This window comes from Pelodiscus sinensis, chromosome 1, assembly GCF_049634645.1.
Source record: "Pelodiscus sinensis isolate JC-2024 chromosome 1, ASM4963464v1, whole genome shotgun sequence".
Lineage (NCBI taxonomy): Eukaryota > Metazoa > Chordata > Testudines > Trionychidae > Pelodiscus > Pelodiscus sinensis.
In genome coordinates this window covers 287,564,989-287,580,936 of record NC_134711.1, presented here as the reverse complement: position 1 = coordinate 287,580,936, position 15,948 = coordinate 287,564,989, and the positions used below count along the sequence as shown (strand labels likewise).

The window sequence follows — 15,948 nt, the reverse complement described above, 5'->3', positions numbered from 1 at the left end:
GGGCTGAATGCCTTTGGCCCTGTCCCTTCTACTCAAGGGAACACAGAGCTGTCCCCCCCCCCCACACACCTTGCCCCCAGGTCCCTGGTGGCTGTTGGCCAAGCTGAATGAGGCAGAAAATTAGCGCCTTTATTCAAATTTGAGTGCAAAGAGTCCTCTGAACTGTCATTCATGCTTAAATTCGACACTTTACACTCAAATTTGAATAAAGGCGCTATCTTACCCGTTACAAAGATAGCTTCCCCAATGATCACCTCTAATATCATTAGCTCACAGACATTTACCTCCCCCCCCCTTCCCCCTCCTCCATCCCCCTTCTGTTCTGAAATTTGATTTGTCCTTTTCATATGTGTTCATTTTTTTTAATTGTATCCTTTGGTACATATGGTTGTGACAATTTTCTTCCACTACTTGGTCTCAGGAAGTGGGTCTGGCCCACGAAAGCTTATCCCCTATTAAACCATCTTGTTAGTCTTTAAAGTGCTACACAGTCCTATTTTTTGTTTCAGCTGCACCAGACTAACAGGGCTACATTTCTACCACTTGATTATCTTTGATAGCTCCTATTATACCTACTCAGCCACGGCTGTCTCTATGGAAACTCCAGTGGGGGCAAAGCACAGATGCCTCCTATAGGGTGCATTTCTGTCCTATCAGCCATTGAATGGAACAAGGTGGCTCATCTGTAACAATTCCAATAGACCCACAGAAGGAGGAATAAGTAAGTTGGTCCATGCAGAAACCACAGCAGGTGTAGACTCTTTCACTGATCTCTCTATTTAACTTGATAATTTGTTATATGATCATCAGAGTTTATCCCCTGCTTACTCCTTTGTACAGCAACATGGTGTGGGGAACCCTGGGTTTCAAACCCAGGTCTACAAGCCTGCATAGCCCAGCTGCCATCCATCAGAGTGCTAGTAGCTAGTCCCCCCCAGAGCCACCACCCACAAGCGTCCTGACTGAAGGAGTGCCTGTCCCCGCCAATTGGTTTGGCTCTGCTACTTGTGCCAAAAAGGAGCACAAATTTTGTGCAAATGTTAATCTTTTACAGTACGGTATGTATACAAGACCTATTGTCCTCTGTGCCCTTATCCATGACACACTCCTTCATGCTCCCCAGTGCTTTACATTTCTGTGCAAGTGTTCCCAAGTTCCATTAAATAGCAGCTAAGGCTTTAGGATGGTATTTATATTCATCATAGCTCAAAAAGTGCATCAAGGCCACTCACGGACTGCCCTGTGATACTCCGATGCTTTGCTATCAGCTCTGTAGTGCTACCATGACTAAAAATGCAGTAGAGCAAACTAACCACTAGATGGCAGTACATGTATCTGGCGTTTTAATAGAAATACATGTGTATGTTACTATACCACTGTGCAAAGGTCTCTCGTGGAGTGCCATAGAAGACCTTCACGGGATGTTTAAACCGCCTGAATAAAAAAGTAGCATATGTCAATGTACAATTGGCTACAATACTACCTTTCCAGGGCAATATAGTTAAATGACCCAGCATATATTTTATCCCTAAAATTTTTTAATCTTCTATGTAAAATAAATCTGGAATAGCTACATTATTGTAAAAATGTAAAAAATATTTTCACCTTCACATACAGAAAATGGAACCTCACTAACTTTTTGCAGATAGCCTTGATGTTTGAAGTTGTGCTTTTGATGGTTTAAAAAATGCAGCCCTGAATGATGCTCTGAGTCATTACTCAAAGGAATCATTCTGCAGCATTTTGAGCATAGCACAGAAATTCTGAACTCTTCATTGTCTCTTTCTTGCTGCTCTTGTATCTCCCCTGAAAGACAGCAGCTGTCTTTTAGTCCTTACTGCTGAAGCAAGCGGGCTTTGTAAACTGTTTCATGATTGATTTTCAGTGCACAAGTTTTAATAATTTAGAATGATTCAAAAAGGCTTAGACGTTTATATGAATAAGAATAGAGCATCAGCAGTTGCACTAGCGAGAATGAAAATTACAACAGCTCAATCAGCATGCTTTAGGGCATAATCTGATCACCAGATGGAGTCAGGAAAAAATGTCCCCCCATGGTATAGTAGAGCATAATTAGGTGCATTAAAGAGATTTTACACCTTGCTCTAAATCATCTGGTCCTGGCTTCTTTCAGAAACAGAATACCAAATTGGATGGATGGTTGCTAGTTTTTACTATAGACATACCAATGCGTCTCTTTACATTATAGATTGTCAACCCAGAACTATAGTTCTGCAACATTTTGTTCCTACGCTGAAGTTTGGTAACATGTGAGTCCAGATATTAACTTTACCAGTGGTCCATATGTCAGGGCCAAATCAGAACATTAGATTCTGGTTTCTAATATGTTCAGACTTCAGAGTAATTCAAATCTAGATCCAGATCTGAGCTTGGGCCCATTTCTAAGAGATACTGCAATATTCAAAGTAAAGATGACAGTGCTGCTGACTAGAGCAATTTATACAACATGGGCCATATTGTGCTTTCATTCCATGTGTAGTACTTAAAGGACGTATCCCATAACTTTAAAAAATGTGTTCAAAAGTTCCAGAATTCTACACCAATAGCTTAAGTGACTCCGCTACAGTAACGCATCCTAAGGATCCTAATGCAACACACCAACCACAATGCAGGGAGCCCCAAAGTCAGAAAGTAATCTAATTACCCTGAGCTCCTTTGTAAACTCCCCCTCACTCAGACCTGCAGCCACTGGTTGGCCTCAATGTCTTCAGGTAGTTAGCAAGTGGTAGTCCTGAGAGCTCCTCAGCTTTAGGTGTATCTCATGGTCTGAAATTCCAGACTTGTGCCTCCAGGTGGATGAGGACCCTCACTGCAGCCAGGGAGGCTGTGAGGCCTCCAGCCAGCACTCCATTTTCCTGGGAATGGAGGCAGTTTCCTGGCCAGAGCATGGCTGGGGCTCAGGCATCTATTTTCTCTGGTGACTGGGCCTGCCTCTTATACTTCCTGTCCCTGAGGAGGCTCCACCCTTCCACTTCAAACCACTTTTCAATTCCTGCCAGCAGAGTGGGTCTTTCCTCACTATCATACTCTGTGGAAGGCTTTTTGCTTCAATTGGAAACAAATAGTTACATATAAAACAAAGCCAAAACTTGCTTTCTAGACTTACCTAACTCGATACTTTCATATGTTATACAGCAGTGCTCGATTGAGGTCCTTCCAGTTTTTTACAGCCAGGCTTGATATGACCTTCTATTCAGGAGACAAGGCATACTGTCAGCTTGCTTCCTTGGTGAAAGATGCTGCGTACTTCCCTGGGGAAAGATTCTGGGAGTCTTTTGGTGCCTTAGATTTAGCAGGATAATCCTTTATTCTTTTTTCATAAGAGTGTGAGCTTTGTAACCCTGTGGTCCTCTATGTAAGCTGATAGTATTATTTTTGCTTACTCAGACTGTGGTTATGCCTAAAGTGTGCTAGGCACATTTTGTACATAAGGCAAAAAAGACCATGCTGTGAAGAATGTCCAATCTAACAAAAAAAACTTTTAAAATTCTCCCCGCACTGCTTTTAAAAAACATTTTGTCCCTTTGAAGATACCTTGAAATGTTGTCATCCTAGTGAGCAATACTGCCTTGCTAACACAGAGCTACATTTTTGAAAGCTGCCCCAACCTACCCTCCAGCTATGTAACTTCAACAGATATAAAAGTGCAACTGATGGTAGTTAGATTGCTAACCATCTGACTAGTGGTTGTGGTCATGTACTTATGCAAATACTCGTGTGCACCTATGTCATGTATCTACCCACCTGTCTACAGCGCATCTATATGGCGTTGTTGTAACTGTGTTGACTCCAGAATATCAGACAGACAAGGTGTGAGGTAACACCTATTATTGAACCTACTCCTGTCGCTGAGAGAGACTAGCTTTTGAGCTACACTGATCTCTTCAAGTCTGGGAAAGGTACAGTAAAACTCCAATAGTCCGGCATCCAATAGTCCAGCACTCCTGATAGTCCGGCATCAAAATGGCAAGAGCCTAGTGAGTGAGTTTCGGCAAAAAATGAGTCACAAGGTAACAGCAGCAGCAGCAGCTGAACTGAGCAAAAAGGGTAAAAAAGCCTTAAAAAACTAAAACATTACAGTATACTGTATACAGTATGTACAATAAAAAGGGTTAAGAACACTTTATATACAGTATATAATGTATACATATAACCAGTTTATAGTACCTCCTGATAGTCCGGCATATTTGATAATCTGGCACCACCTAAGTCCCATAGGTTCCGGATTATCGGAAGTCTACTGTACTAAGAACGCAATGGTTAAATGCAAGATCAAACAAATAGACACTATGTATCCATGGCAGTTCTAAGATGCTCATTGCTGTAGCAGCTGGGTATCAGTATTTTATCACCAGCAGGAATAAAGCTGCCATCAAAAATGGGAAACTTTTAAACAAATTAATCCGTAATGTCTATTTCCTTTTGAGGAACTTTCCAGCCAGGACTCCGCATCAACCAAGACAGTATCTCCTTTCTCCATTAGTTTCAATCCAAATTTCAGCTTTGTAGAAAGAAGAAACACCATGGGGAATCCTAATGATTTTGTCAGGAATCTGGGCCTGCAACAGAGCCAGTTTTCAAGCAACCTGACGGGTGCAATTTGCCTGATCAGCTGGAAGAGTCAGCAGCCCAGCTCTTCAGCCCAGCAGCAGCAGCAGCAGTTCAGTGGCTGCTCCTGAGTCTGCTTGTTTCTAGTTCTGCTAGGACCATGCCCTGCCCCTGCCTTGATTTACTCCAGGTAACTGTTCTGATTCTTGGTTCCAAATCCAGAGCTCTGACTTTGACTATGGGCTCTGAACTCAGTTCTGATCTGGCCCCTGACTCCAGCTTTAGCCATTGTGTCCGTCTTCTGCCCTTGGGCTCTGATTCTAACTACAGACTCCTGCTCCAACCATAAGAAGTGACTGTCCATGTCCCAGTCATGTGACAGAGCTCTCCTTTCTTAAAGGACAAGGCACTATTATTGCACGTTGACAGGTGCTAATTTTAATCCCAAGTGAAGGGCTTCTATCACTCCCCATGGAAGACAGGAGAGTCCACATGTTCCACAGTGGTATGGTAACATATATGTGTATTTCTATTAAAACTCTTTTTGCTGTTACTCTTATTATTGATTATTCTATTTATTTTTTCAACTAAAAATATAGAATATCAAAATGGGGGGAGAGGGGAAGCAAGGATGAAGGAAAATCTAAAAGTGCATATACAAGGGCTGCTTCCAAGGATACATTGCTAATGGCTGACAACTGCTTTTGGTACTGGGAGCAGACAACCCAATGTAAAATCTAATTCCTGGTCCATAGAATCATAGGACTGGAAGGGACCTCGAGAGGTTATCGAGTCCAGCCCCCCGCCCTCAAGGCAGGACCAAGCTCCGTCTACACCATCCCTGACAGATGTCTATCTAACCTGTTCTTAAATATCTCCAGAGAGGGAGATTCCACCACCTCCCTTGGCAATTTATTCCAATATTTGACCACCCTGACAGTTAGGAACTTTTTCCTAATGTCCAATCTAAACCTCCCCTGCTGCACTTTAAGCCTATTACTCCTTGTCCTGTCCTCAGAAACCAAGAGGAACAAATTTTCTCCTTCCTCCTTGTGACACCCTTTTAGATATTTGAAAACCGCTATCATCATGTCCCCCCTTAATCTTCTTTTTTCCAAACTAAACAAGCCCAGTTCATGAAGCCTGGCTTCATAGGTCATGTTCTCTAAACCTTTAATCATTCTTGTTGCTCTTCTCTGTACCCTTTCCAATTTCTCCACATCTTTCTTGAAATGTGGCGCCCAGAACTGGACACAGTACTCCAGCTGAGGCCTAACTAGTGCAGGGTAGAGCAGCAGAATGACTTCACGAGTTTTGCTTACAACACACCTGTTGATACAACCTAGAATCATATTTGCTTTTTTTGCAACAGCATCACACTTTTGACTCATATTCAACTTGTGGTCCACTATGACCCCTAGATCCCTTTCCGCCATGCTCCTTCCTAGACAGTCGCTTCCCATCTTGTATGTATGGAACTGATTGTTCCTTCCTAAGTGGAGCACTTTGCATTTCTCTTTATTAAACTTCATCCTGTTTACCTCTGACCATTTCTCTAACTTGCTAAGGTCATTTTGAATTATGTCCCTATCCTCCAAAGAAGTTGCAACCCCACCCAGTTTGGTATTTGCAAACTTAATAAGCGTACTCTCTATCCCAATATCTACATCATTGATGAAGATATTGAACAGTACGGGTCCCAAAACAGACCCTTGAGGAACTCCACTTGTTATCCCTTTCCAGCAGGATTTAGAACCGTTAACAACAACTCTCTGACTACGGTTATCCAGCCAATTATGCACCCACCTTATCGTGGCCCTATCTAAGTTATATTTGCCTAGTTTATCAATAAGAATATCATGCGAGACTGTATCAAATGCCTTACTAAAGTCTAGGTATATGACATCTACCGCTTCTCCCTTATCCACAAGGCTCGTTATCCTATCAAAGAAAGCTATCAGATTAGTTTGGCATGACTTGTTCTTCACAAACCCATGCTGGCTATTCCCTATCACTTTATTACCTTCCAAGTGTTTGCATATGATTTCCTTAATTACCTGCTCCATTATCTTCCCTGGGACAGACGTTAAACTGACCGGTCTGTAGTTTCCTGGGTTGTTCTTATTCCCCTTTTTATAGATGGGCACAATATTTGCCCTTTTCCAGTCTTCTGGAATCTCCCCTGTCTGCCATGATTTTTCAAAGATCATAGCTAAAGGCTCAGATACCTCCTCTATCAGTTCCTTGAGTATCCTGGGATGCATTTCATCAGGACCTGGTGACTTGCTGACATCTAACTTTCCTAAGTGATTTTTAACTTGTTCTTTGTGTATCCTATCTTCTAAACTTACCCTCTCTCTGCTTGTATTCACTACGTTAGGCACACCTCCAGACTTCTCGGTGAAGACTGAAACAAAGAAGTCATTGAGCATCTCCGCCATTTCCAAGTTCCCTGTTACTGCTTCTCCCTCCTCACTAAGCAGTGGGCCTACCCTGTCCTTGGTCTTCCTCTTGCTTCTAATGTATTTATAAAAGGTCTTCTTGTTTCCCTTTATGCCTGTAGCTAGTTTGATCTCATTTTGTGCCTTTGCCTTTCTAATCTTGCCCCTGCATTCCCGTGTTGCTTGCCTATATTCATCCTTTGTTATTTGTCCTAGTTTCCATTTTTTATACGACTCCTTTTTTATTTTGAGATCATGCAAGATCTCCTTGTTAAGCCAAGCTGGTCTTTTGCCGTATTTTCTATCTTTCCTACACAGCGGAATTGTTTGCTTTTGGGGCCTTAACAACGTCCCTTTGAAATACTTCCAACTCTCCTCAGTTGTTTTTCCCTTCAGTCTTGCTTCCCATGGGACCTTACCTACAAGTTCTCTGAGCTTATCAAAATCTGCCTTCCTGAAATCCATTACCTCAATTGTGCTGGTCTCCCTTCTACCTTTCTTTAAGATCATGAACTCTATTATTTCATGATCACTGTCCCCTATACTGTCTTCCACTTTCAAGTTCTCAACTAGTTCCTCCCTATTTGTTAAAACCAAATCCAGAACAGCTTCTCCTCTGGTAGCTTTTTCAACCTTCTGAAACAGAAAGTTGTCTCCAATGCAGTCCAGAAACTTATTGGATAGCCTGTGCCTCGCTGTGTTAGTTTCCCAACATATGTCTGGATAGTTGAAGTCCCCCATCACCACCAAATCTTGGGCTTTGGATAGTTTTGTTAATTGTTTAAAAAAGGCCTCATCCACCTCTTCCACCTGGCTAGGTGGCCTGTAGTAGACTCTTGTCTGGATACAGGCACAGGTGGAGGAGACAGGAGAAGTACTGGCACAAGCGCTTCGGGTCTTCATCACCATCAGTCACTCCCTCTGCTCAACTCCCGTCTGCAGTCCCCTGGTCGCACTGCTCTGGCTTTTTAAAGCCTGCTTGCCTAGGTCAGGCCTGCCCCCTTCTGAGTCACACAGGGGAAGGCTGAGCCTGAGGCTAATCAGAGGCAATCAAGGGAACAATGGCAGGCTCTCAGTCCCAACTGCCACAGAAGCTGAAACTGAAACTGCTAGCACTCACCTGGAATCAGACTCTCAATTCACACTTCAAACTGTAAAATTCAAACAGTCAGGTGCACTCACACTCACACCACAGCTTATACTCTCACCGGGTAGCCTCTTCGGCAGTGGGGTCGCTTTGCTCTCCCTCTTCAACTCCCCTGTCTGCAGTGCCCTGTCCGCTTCGCTCCAGTTGACTTCTGTGTGAGACCAAGGGGAAGAGACACTCAAGAGCGTCTTACTTCATTGGTTTGATAGGATGCAAAATTGTTTCCCTCAATAAGATGACAGAAGTTGGTGGTGACATTGCCCATGTATGTAAATGATCACAGTGTCCTATGGAGATGAACTGCGTCATGAATAAAGATGAGGTGCAGAGGTGTGCCAGGAGAAAACATTTATCAATTATATGCTTTGGAAAAACTGAAGGATGGTGTGGCCTTACTGGCTGAATGTATTTGAGAGGAAGATTTGTAAATTGAGTTCTAATTTTGTTCTGCTGCACTCATAATAACGAGATGTTAAACTAATTGCATCTTAATTAGACTTTAGTCATTGTCCTTTCCATCATATAAAATGGAGAACAGCTAGTTATTTTTCCCTCTGATGATGATGATGACGATAATAATACCAAGGTGGGAAGAGGGTAAGAATCTGTAAACATTATCCAAGGGATTCATTTAGCAATTTAACCTGCATATAAACAACCCAAGGCATAACAACAGGGTTTAGTTTGGCCTTTGGGATTTGTTTTAATCAGATGGATTCACTGGCACCATTACCAACCATTGCAGGTGCTCTCAACACTGATCGGCTGAAAAATAACAGGCTACCCCCAGGAAAACAACAATGGTAAGAATATGCTAATGAAAAAAAAGAGAAGTATTCGATAAATGTGGCTGCCATAATAAGTGCCATGCTCCCCTTGTGCCTCTTCATGTTTGTTTTTCTAATAGATATATCATTAGCAACCAGCAGGTCAAACTTATGTCTTACTCCTGCATCCTGAGCTGCTAGCATGGGCCACAGCACAGTCACAGAATTGGCTAAACTCAGCCAGACTCTGTGCTATCTAAGGTGGGGGCCTGCTGGTTTTGGTAAATCCCAGTATCAGGCAACTATCTCCTTCCATAAATTGTATAGTGAGTCTGAGCTCCTCGCTTAGGCTGTGTGAATCCCAGTGACTTTGTAGGCACCTAGAAAGGCATGGTGATGCTGAGTGTTGCAACACATAAGCTGCTTTGCACACGGGGCTAAATTCACATGTTGGCCAACATTTGCAAACCTGAGAACCTAAAGTTAGATTTCTAAACTGATAGGCATTTTTAAAAAGACCTAATTTTTAGTGAGAATTGTAGATGTTCAGCCCCTTTCTAAATCAAGGAATGCGAGCAGCAGAATAAGGACAATGGTGTTCAAAAAAAGAAACTTTTAACAAACTCTGGCTACATCTGGACAGTGGGACTATTTTGGGATACCAGAAGTATCCAGAAATAGCAATTCCATGTCTTTAAATATGCCTATTATTTCAAAATATATTTTTAAATAAAGGGCACGCTATTCTGGCATTCCTGTAACTGCATTCCACAATGATTAAGGGACTTGACATGGCTTTATTTCACAGCACCAAATTTTGTAGAGAGTACCAAATTATTTCAAAATAACCTCAAAATAAGCTACACAATTTGCATAGTGTAAATTGCGTAGCTTATTTTGAGGCAAGGGTGCTGTGTAAGGTGCTTTCACCCTCAAAGAACTGGTGGGTAATGTCACATCTGAAGGAAAAGCTAAGGGATACAAGAGTTCAGAAGAACCATCAATTTCTCAAGGAGACAATATTAAACACTCAATTACAAATTATGCTAATATAAAGGAAAAGTAGGAAAGTATGGCTCTGTCAGGAACTCTTTAATTGAGTGAAAATAAAAAAGGGAGCCAACAAAAATGAAAATAGACAAATTACTAAGGAGAACAAAAGAAACTGCATGACCATGTTGGGATAAGATCAGAAAGGCTAAGACACAAACTTAGTTACAAGGGACATGAAAGGCAATAAGAAGAGGTTATGTAAAGAGTCTGGGAGCAAGACAGGTCCTTTGCTTAAAAGGGAAAAGATGAATATCATTCTGAGATGTATTAACAGGACATTAAAAACAAGTAGTCCTGTGACACCTTAGAGATTAACAAATATAGGTAGATAGTATTATGAGTGTTCATAGATAAAACCTACTTCTACAACTACCCATTTTTTTTAATGTTGCAGACTAACACTGCTCTGAGACTTTTGACAGGACATAAGATGTGAGGCAACTGTCCCATTCTGCGGGGTACTTGTGAGGCCTCAGATGGTTTATTGTGTCCAGGTCTGGGCACCATATTGCTGCAAAGATGATGATAAATTGGAAATTCCAGAGGACAGCAACATACGTGATAAAAGATTTCGAAAATCTGATGCATGAGGAAATATTTTTAAAAAACTGGGCATGTTAAGTCTTGAGAAAAGAGGAGGGAGGGGGGACTTGATAACACTCTTCAAATATATTAAAGTTCTAAAGAGGACATGATCAATTGTTCTGTGTGTCAACTGGAGGTAGGATAAGAAGTAATGAACCTAATCTGCAACAGGGGAGATTTATATTACATTTTAGGAAAAACAGTATAAAGATAGTTAAGTATTCGAATAGGCTTCCAGAGCTGGAATCCCCATCTGGGAAGGCTTTTAAAAACAAGTTGAACAAACACCCATTAGGGATGGTCTAGATTTACTCGGTCCTGCCTCAGTGTAGGGTGCTAGACTTGATTACTTCTCGAGAGCCCTTCCAGCCTCACATTTTTATGATTCTATAATAATGAGCATGAAGGCTCAGCCTTTGTCGCAGATTAATCTCAGAATGGATCAGATTTCCTTTATTGATATGATCAGAGTAATGTAACAATATTACAAATGCTATCTGTGGCCTCGTTACTGAGGCATACTGTAAAACTAGATGAAGCTAGTGGAATGTTTATTATATGATTTAATACACAGAGTTATTGGATGAGTAAGCAGGAAAGCAATGCAAGAGATCTAGACAAGCAATCTCAAATGCTTCAAAGACAATGGGGAAAGCTATTAGCTATGGGGATCCTATATAATATCTCCAAGATAGATGCAAGCTTTGTTTTGCCAGCCTGGGAGCTAATAGATTAAAAGGATACAAAACAGTTTTAAAAGCCCTTTGCAGGAGAGAAAGGAGGAGCTCAGCTGTCCGAGATAGACACAAACAAGGGTTTTATAGAAGCTGGGTCTTCCTCAGAGATCTGGGTGTCGGCAAGGCTTAGGAAGAGGCAGATATGCCAATAGACTGGGTTATTTTTTAAGATCTATATTTTCTTAAATGCTTTGGTTCTAAATAAATAATACTTTGCTTTACAAAAGCTGGCTGGTTACTGGCTATCACTGTCATTGCTCCCACTGAGAACAGAATCACTGTCTCTGAAGATGTATCAGCCCTGCTGACATAGCCAATAGTTGAGCACTGGAGACTGAAGCCCAGGGCAGATTCTGAGTGTGAGGCCAGGTCTACGCTAGACCCAGCAGCGCCGCTTAAGGTATGCAACTCCAACTGCACAGCTGGATTTGTCTTACCTTAAGCAAAGCTTTGTGGTGTCCCCACAGTGGGAGGAGTACTGGATACCTGTAGGGATACCTTCTGAGTTCAATTTAGTGAGTCTTAACTAGACTCACTAAATCAAACACCGGAAGATTGATCGGGTCAGCGGCGATCTTCCTTTTAGTATAGACAAGGGCTAAAAGAATCGCATGATTGTATCTCAAGAGGCTACGTCTACACTGCGGCAGTTTTTCAGAAGAGGAAATGCAAATAGAGTGCTCATTTGCAAATCTCGCATTTGCATATTCTCTTCCGATCCTTTTCGCAGAAGAGGTTTTTACGATAAGCCCTGTGTAGACAGGGTCATTTGTCGGAAAAAATCCTGTTTTGCACAAGATCCTGTAAACCTCATTTTTTGAGGAATAAGGAATCTTGTGCAAAACGGGGTGTTTCTGACAAATGGCCCCAGCTACACAGGGCCATTTTTATCATAAAAATCTCTCCTGCAAAAAGGACTGGAAGAGAAAATGCAAATGAGAGCATGAGATTTGCAAATGAGCGCTTCGTTTGCATCTCCTCTTCCACAAAACTGCAGCAGTGTAGATGTAGCCAGAGAGAGATGTCTCAAGGCCTGCAACCTGAGGAGAGTGCACTCAAAAAGACCAGAAGGGGTCAGAAGTGCCCTTCATTAACTGGCAGAGAATAACAAGACATGCAATTGTCAAGTGAATTTTGTGAAACAAATTCCTTTTTTTGCCTGCCTGCGAGTGACTTCCGAGTGAGGTTTGTGTGTGTACAGTGAGGGACTCTGGTTTCACAGTGGTATAAAAACACTAGTTTTAGGGCAGCTTTTCTTGCGACAGAGGAGCACTTGAACCATTGGTTTAAAAATCAAATGCTGTGGCAGAGGGCTCACTGCTTCCTTATCTGAGAACTGTTTGTGTAACTTACTATAAGTTGATAATGTATTTGTACAAAGTTTAGAAAAGATAAAAAAGGGACTTCGAAATCTAAGCAGTAGTGGGTGGCAGTGAGGTGGTTCTTTTCATTATTAAAAATGTAGTCCTGTGGCACCTTAGAGACTTCCACAGGACTACTCGTTTTTTTAAAGTTACAGACTAACACAACTACCCCTCTGAGACACTTCTATTATTAGTTATCATTTTGTATTTCTTATATCCAGTTTTGCCCTTTTTTTTGTAATTCAGGGTCTTTTTAAAGTTTCCTGTATTTTTACTGACACAGTTTTTTTTTCCTTTGACTTATTTTAATTTTGACTGTGTTGGGATCCATTATTTGTCTTATGACTCGTGTAAGAAATGACTTGTTGAAAAGACTCAACTGTTTTCCTTTAAATAAAACCGTGACTGTCTACAGCAGCTTTCATCTAAGGATCTTGAAGAGCTTTGAAAACATTAACAAATTAAGGATCACACTGTTCCTTTGAGGTAGGTAATTATTATTATATGTATTTATACAGGCAAACTAAGGCACAGAGTAGTTAAATAACCTGTTCAACATCATACAGCAAACCAGTAGCAAAGCCAAGAACAAAGCTCAGAAGTCTGACCTCTGCTGGAACTTTTTGATCTTCAGGTGCTCCACCCCTTTATTATCATCTATCTTACCCCAAGTATGCAGCAATTAAGAGAGAAACAGGAAAAGTTTTGGGACCAAATTTCCATATGAAGCACTATTGTTTCTGAATATTTCACTCCCAGTTTCATTGGGTTTAAAACCAGAAAGCACCATTGTGCCTTTCTGGATTGTAAGAGGAGAAATCCTATGCAAAATAGTTAGTACTTCCCATCACAAGACTAAATCTTTGGGGTCTGATTCACTACCCAGCTTCCACCAGTGGAAAATCCAGACTTTGGGGATCAGCAATGGAAAATCTCTATAGTAAGGTGCACAGTAGTGCAAGTGGTCCATAGTTCCTACTCTGCTAGTGTTGGCCAACACAGCACCTAAAGTGGGCAAGGCCAGCTGTGGTAGAGGCATATTTGGGAGACGTGTCCCAGTCCTGGTCTGGAAGAGTGAGAGAGTTACATGGATCTCTCTCTGCCTGTGTTGTGACTGAGAGCACCCTCTCTGTTTCACATTAGACCATGATTTCCTGCATGCTGTATAGAATAACATCAACGACGTAGGCATCAATCTGCTTTTTTGTTTAGTCCTGAGTTTTGTAGCCACAATAAAATGATTTAAAGCTCAGAAGAAAAAGTGACTCATCGATATGAAAATGATTAAAATGTACCAGGAACCTTCTAGTATTTGTTTCATCCATATTAACCGAATTTCCCATAGGAATTAAGTCACATTGGCTCAACCACAGGAGGAAGGGCTGGAGAAGAGAGACAATATTAAATTTTAACCACTCTTCAAATAATGGCTTTTTAAATCAATAGTGTGAGTCCTGAATCCTTGGCTTCTCTAATTGCACTTGATTTCATGGCAAATACTGTTGAGATGAAGTTTTACCTCCTATTTGTCACCCTCGCTATCTGCATTCAGCAGAAGCATGTCTTCACTTTTGAAAGGTAACAAGCTCCTGATGCTATTTATATTGTAGTGGGTGAGGGTATGGAAGGCTGTCTGGCTGAACCATAATATCTCCAACTGGTATAAGCAACCATTTGACACAAAGATCTAAAGTGATTTATTATATTTGTAATTGGTTGTATAGGTCAATATGATATATTGATGACGTAGGCAATCAAATTAATATACATTTCCTTTGTAACCATAAATCTTATGTTTTTAATCATATTAAACCTATTCTTTTTGTTCTAACTGCAAATCAGTTCTGTTCAGGCAGTGCTCTGGAATGCAGTTAAATGGCATACTTAAGTTTAATGGGAAAAAATAATTTGCTTCATTTGCCTTAAAACAAGGCCTTAAATGAATTACTTCTTGAAGCAGAAATAGGAACCATTTCTGAAAGTGCTAACCATCTGTTTTCTTTCTAAAAGAGTTTTTATTATTGTTTTTCCTGCCGTAATTCATTTTCGAATAACCATTTCATCCTTGTATGACATCTTAGAAGCAGCTTTATTGTTACCTATTGATAAACCTTAGAAATGGCCTGAAACCAAAAAGCTCTATTAAAAACATGAAAACATCTGCTAGAAACAAAAGCAGCTAAAAAGATTATATTTTCTAATATGCACTTGGTTTTAAAACCTGAAACACTGAGATGTGTGGAGATAAAAAGATAATGCAACGTGTAACTATACTAAGCAAACCCATGAACACAATAATCATGATTAAATAGCACCCACCATTAGAACATACCAAACCACTACACAAACTGTAATGCATTAAACTGCACAACACTCTTATTATTTGATTGTCATGTTCACAATAGAATTTAGCAGTAGAACTAGGAAGATAAGCTAGATCCATGTCTCTTAACTTCTAATCTTGTACCCTAAACGCAATACTGATTTCTTGCATTGTGTTGTAATCACATTTTGCAATGGTTACCTACATACAGGTTAGCGCTAGTTACACACAATGGGATGAATAGGAAAGGAAGTGCACAGGAGAACTTAATTAATTAACACCAGTTTATACTGTTGAAACATTGTCTTTTAATGTTTAAACAGAATAATTAAAATTTGGCCTAGTCAGCAGAAATGCAGTATTGCCAACCCCAAGTGTTCAACAACGAAGAGTCTGGACTCCTAATAACATTGAAATTGGCTGTGAAGCCATGGGAATTCAAAATGGATACATTTTGGGTTGTTTTTATTTGATTACTGGTGTTGGAACATTTAGGGTTCACATTTACCAGCTTTTCTCTGTAACTGTACCATGTTTCCAGCAGATGGACCTTTAAGAAAAATGACACATTTTGCAAGACTTGTGAAAAGATTGTAAAAGCTGTCAACACTGGGAATGTGTCCATTTCACTGAACTGTTTAGGGAGGGGAGACTGCATTAAAGGACCTACAAGATGTATGGAAGGGAACAGACTCCATTATTCATAATGCTGTTCTCCAGTGTCATGAAATAGTCTTGTGGAATTTTTGCTTTCCTTCACTATTAATGGCTTCTGTTTTTGATAATTTTATGTGTCAAAAATACAAGCCACGAGTAGAGAAGAAAAGCAAGACACATACTGGATGAGATTAAAGATACTCATGGCTGCCAGCAAGAAGCCATAACAAACACCTGCCATCTGTTATTTTCTTATTTATTATTTGTATTACCACAGTGCCCAGAGCCTTCATTGTACTAAGGAT

At 40.7% G+C, this 15,948-nt stretch overlaps 1 protein-coding gene across 1 annotated transcript in view; it reads left to right on the top strand.

Moving 5' to 3' along the window:
- Positions 1–14,082: 14,082 nt before the first annotated feature.
- Positions 14,083–15,948, top strand: part of CPB2 (carboxypeptidase B2) — a 30,747-nt gene continuing 28,881 nt past the window's right edge. Inside the window, exon 1 of the mRNA XM_006118002.4 lies at positions 14,083–14,241. Within this exon, the coding sequence (XP_006118064.2) occupies positions 14,153–14,241 (89 nt within the window). The 5' untranslated portion in view covers positions 14,083–14,152. The remainder of the gene's footprint in view (positions 14,242–15,948) is intronic.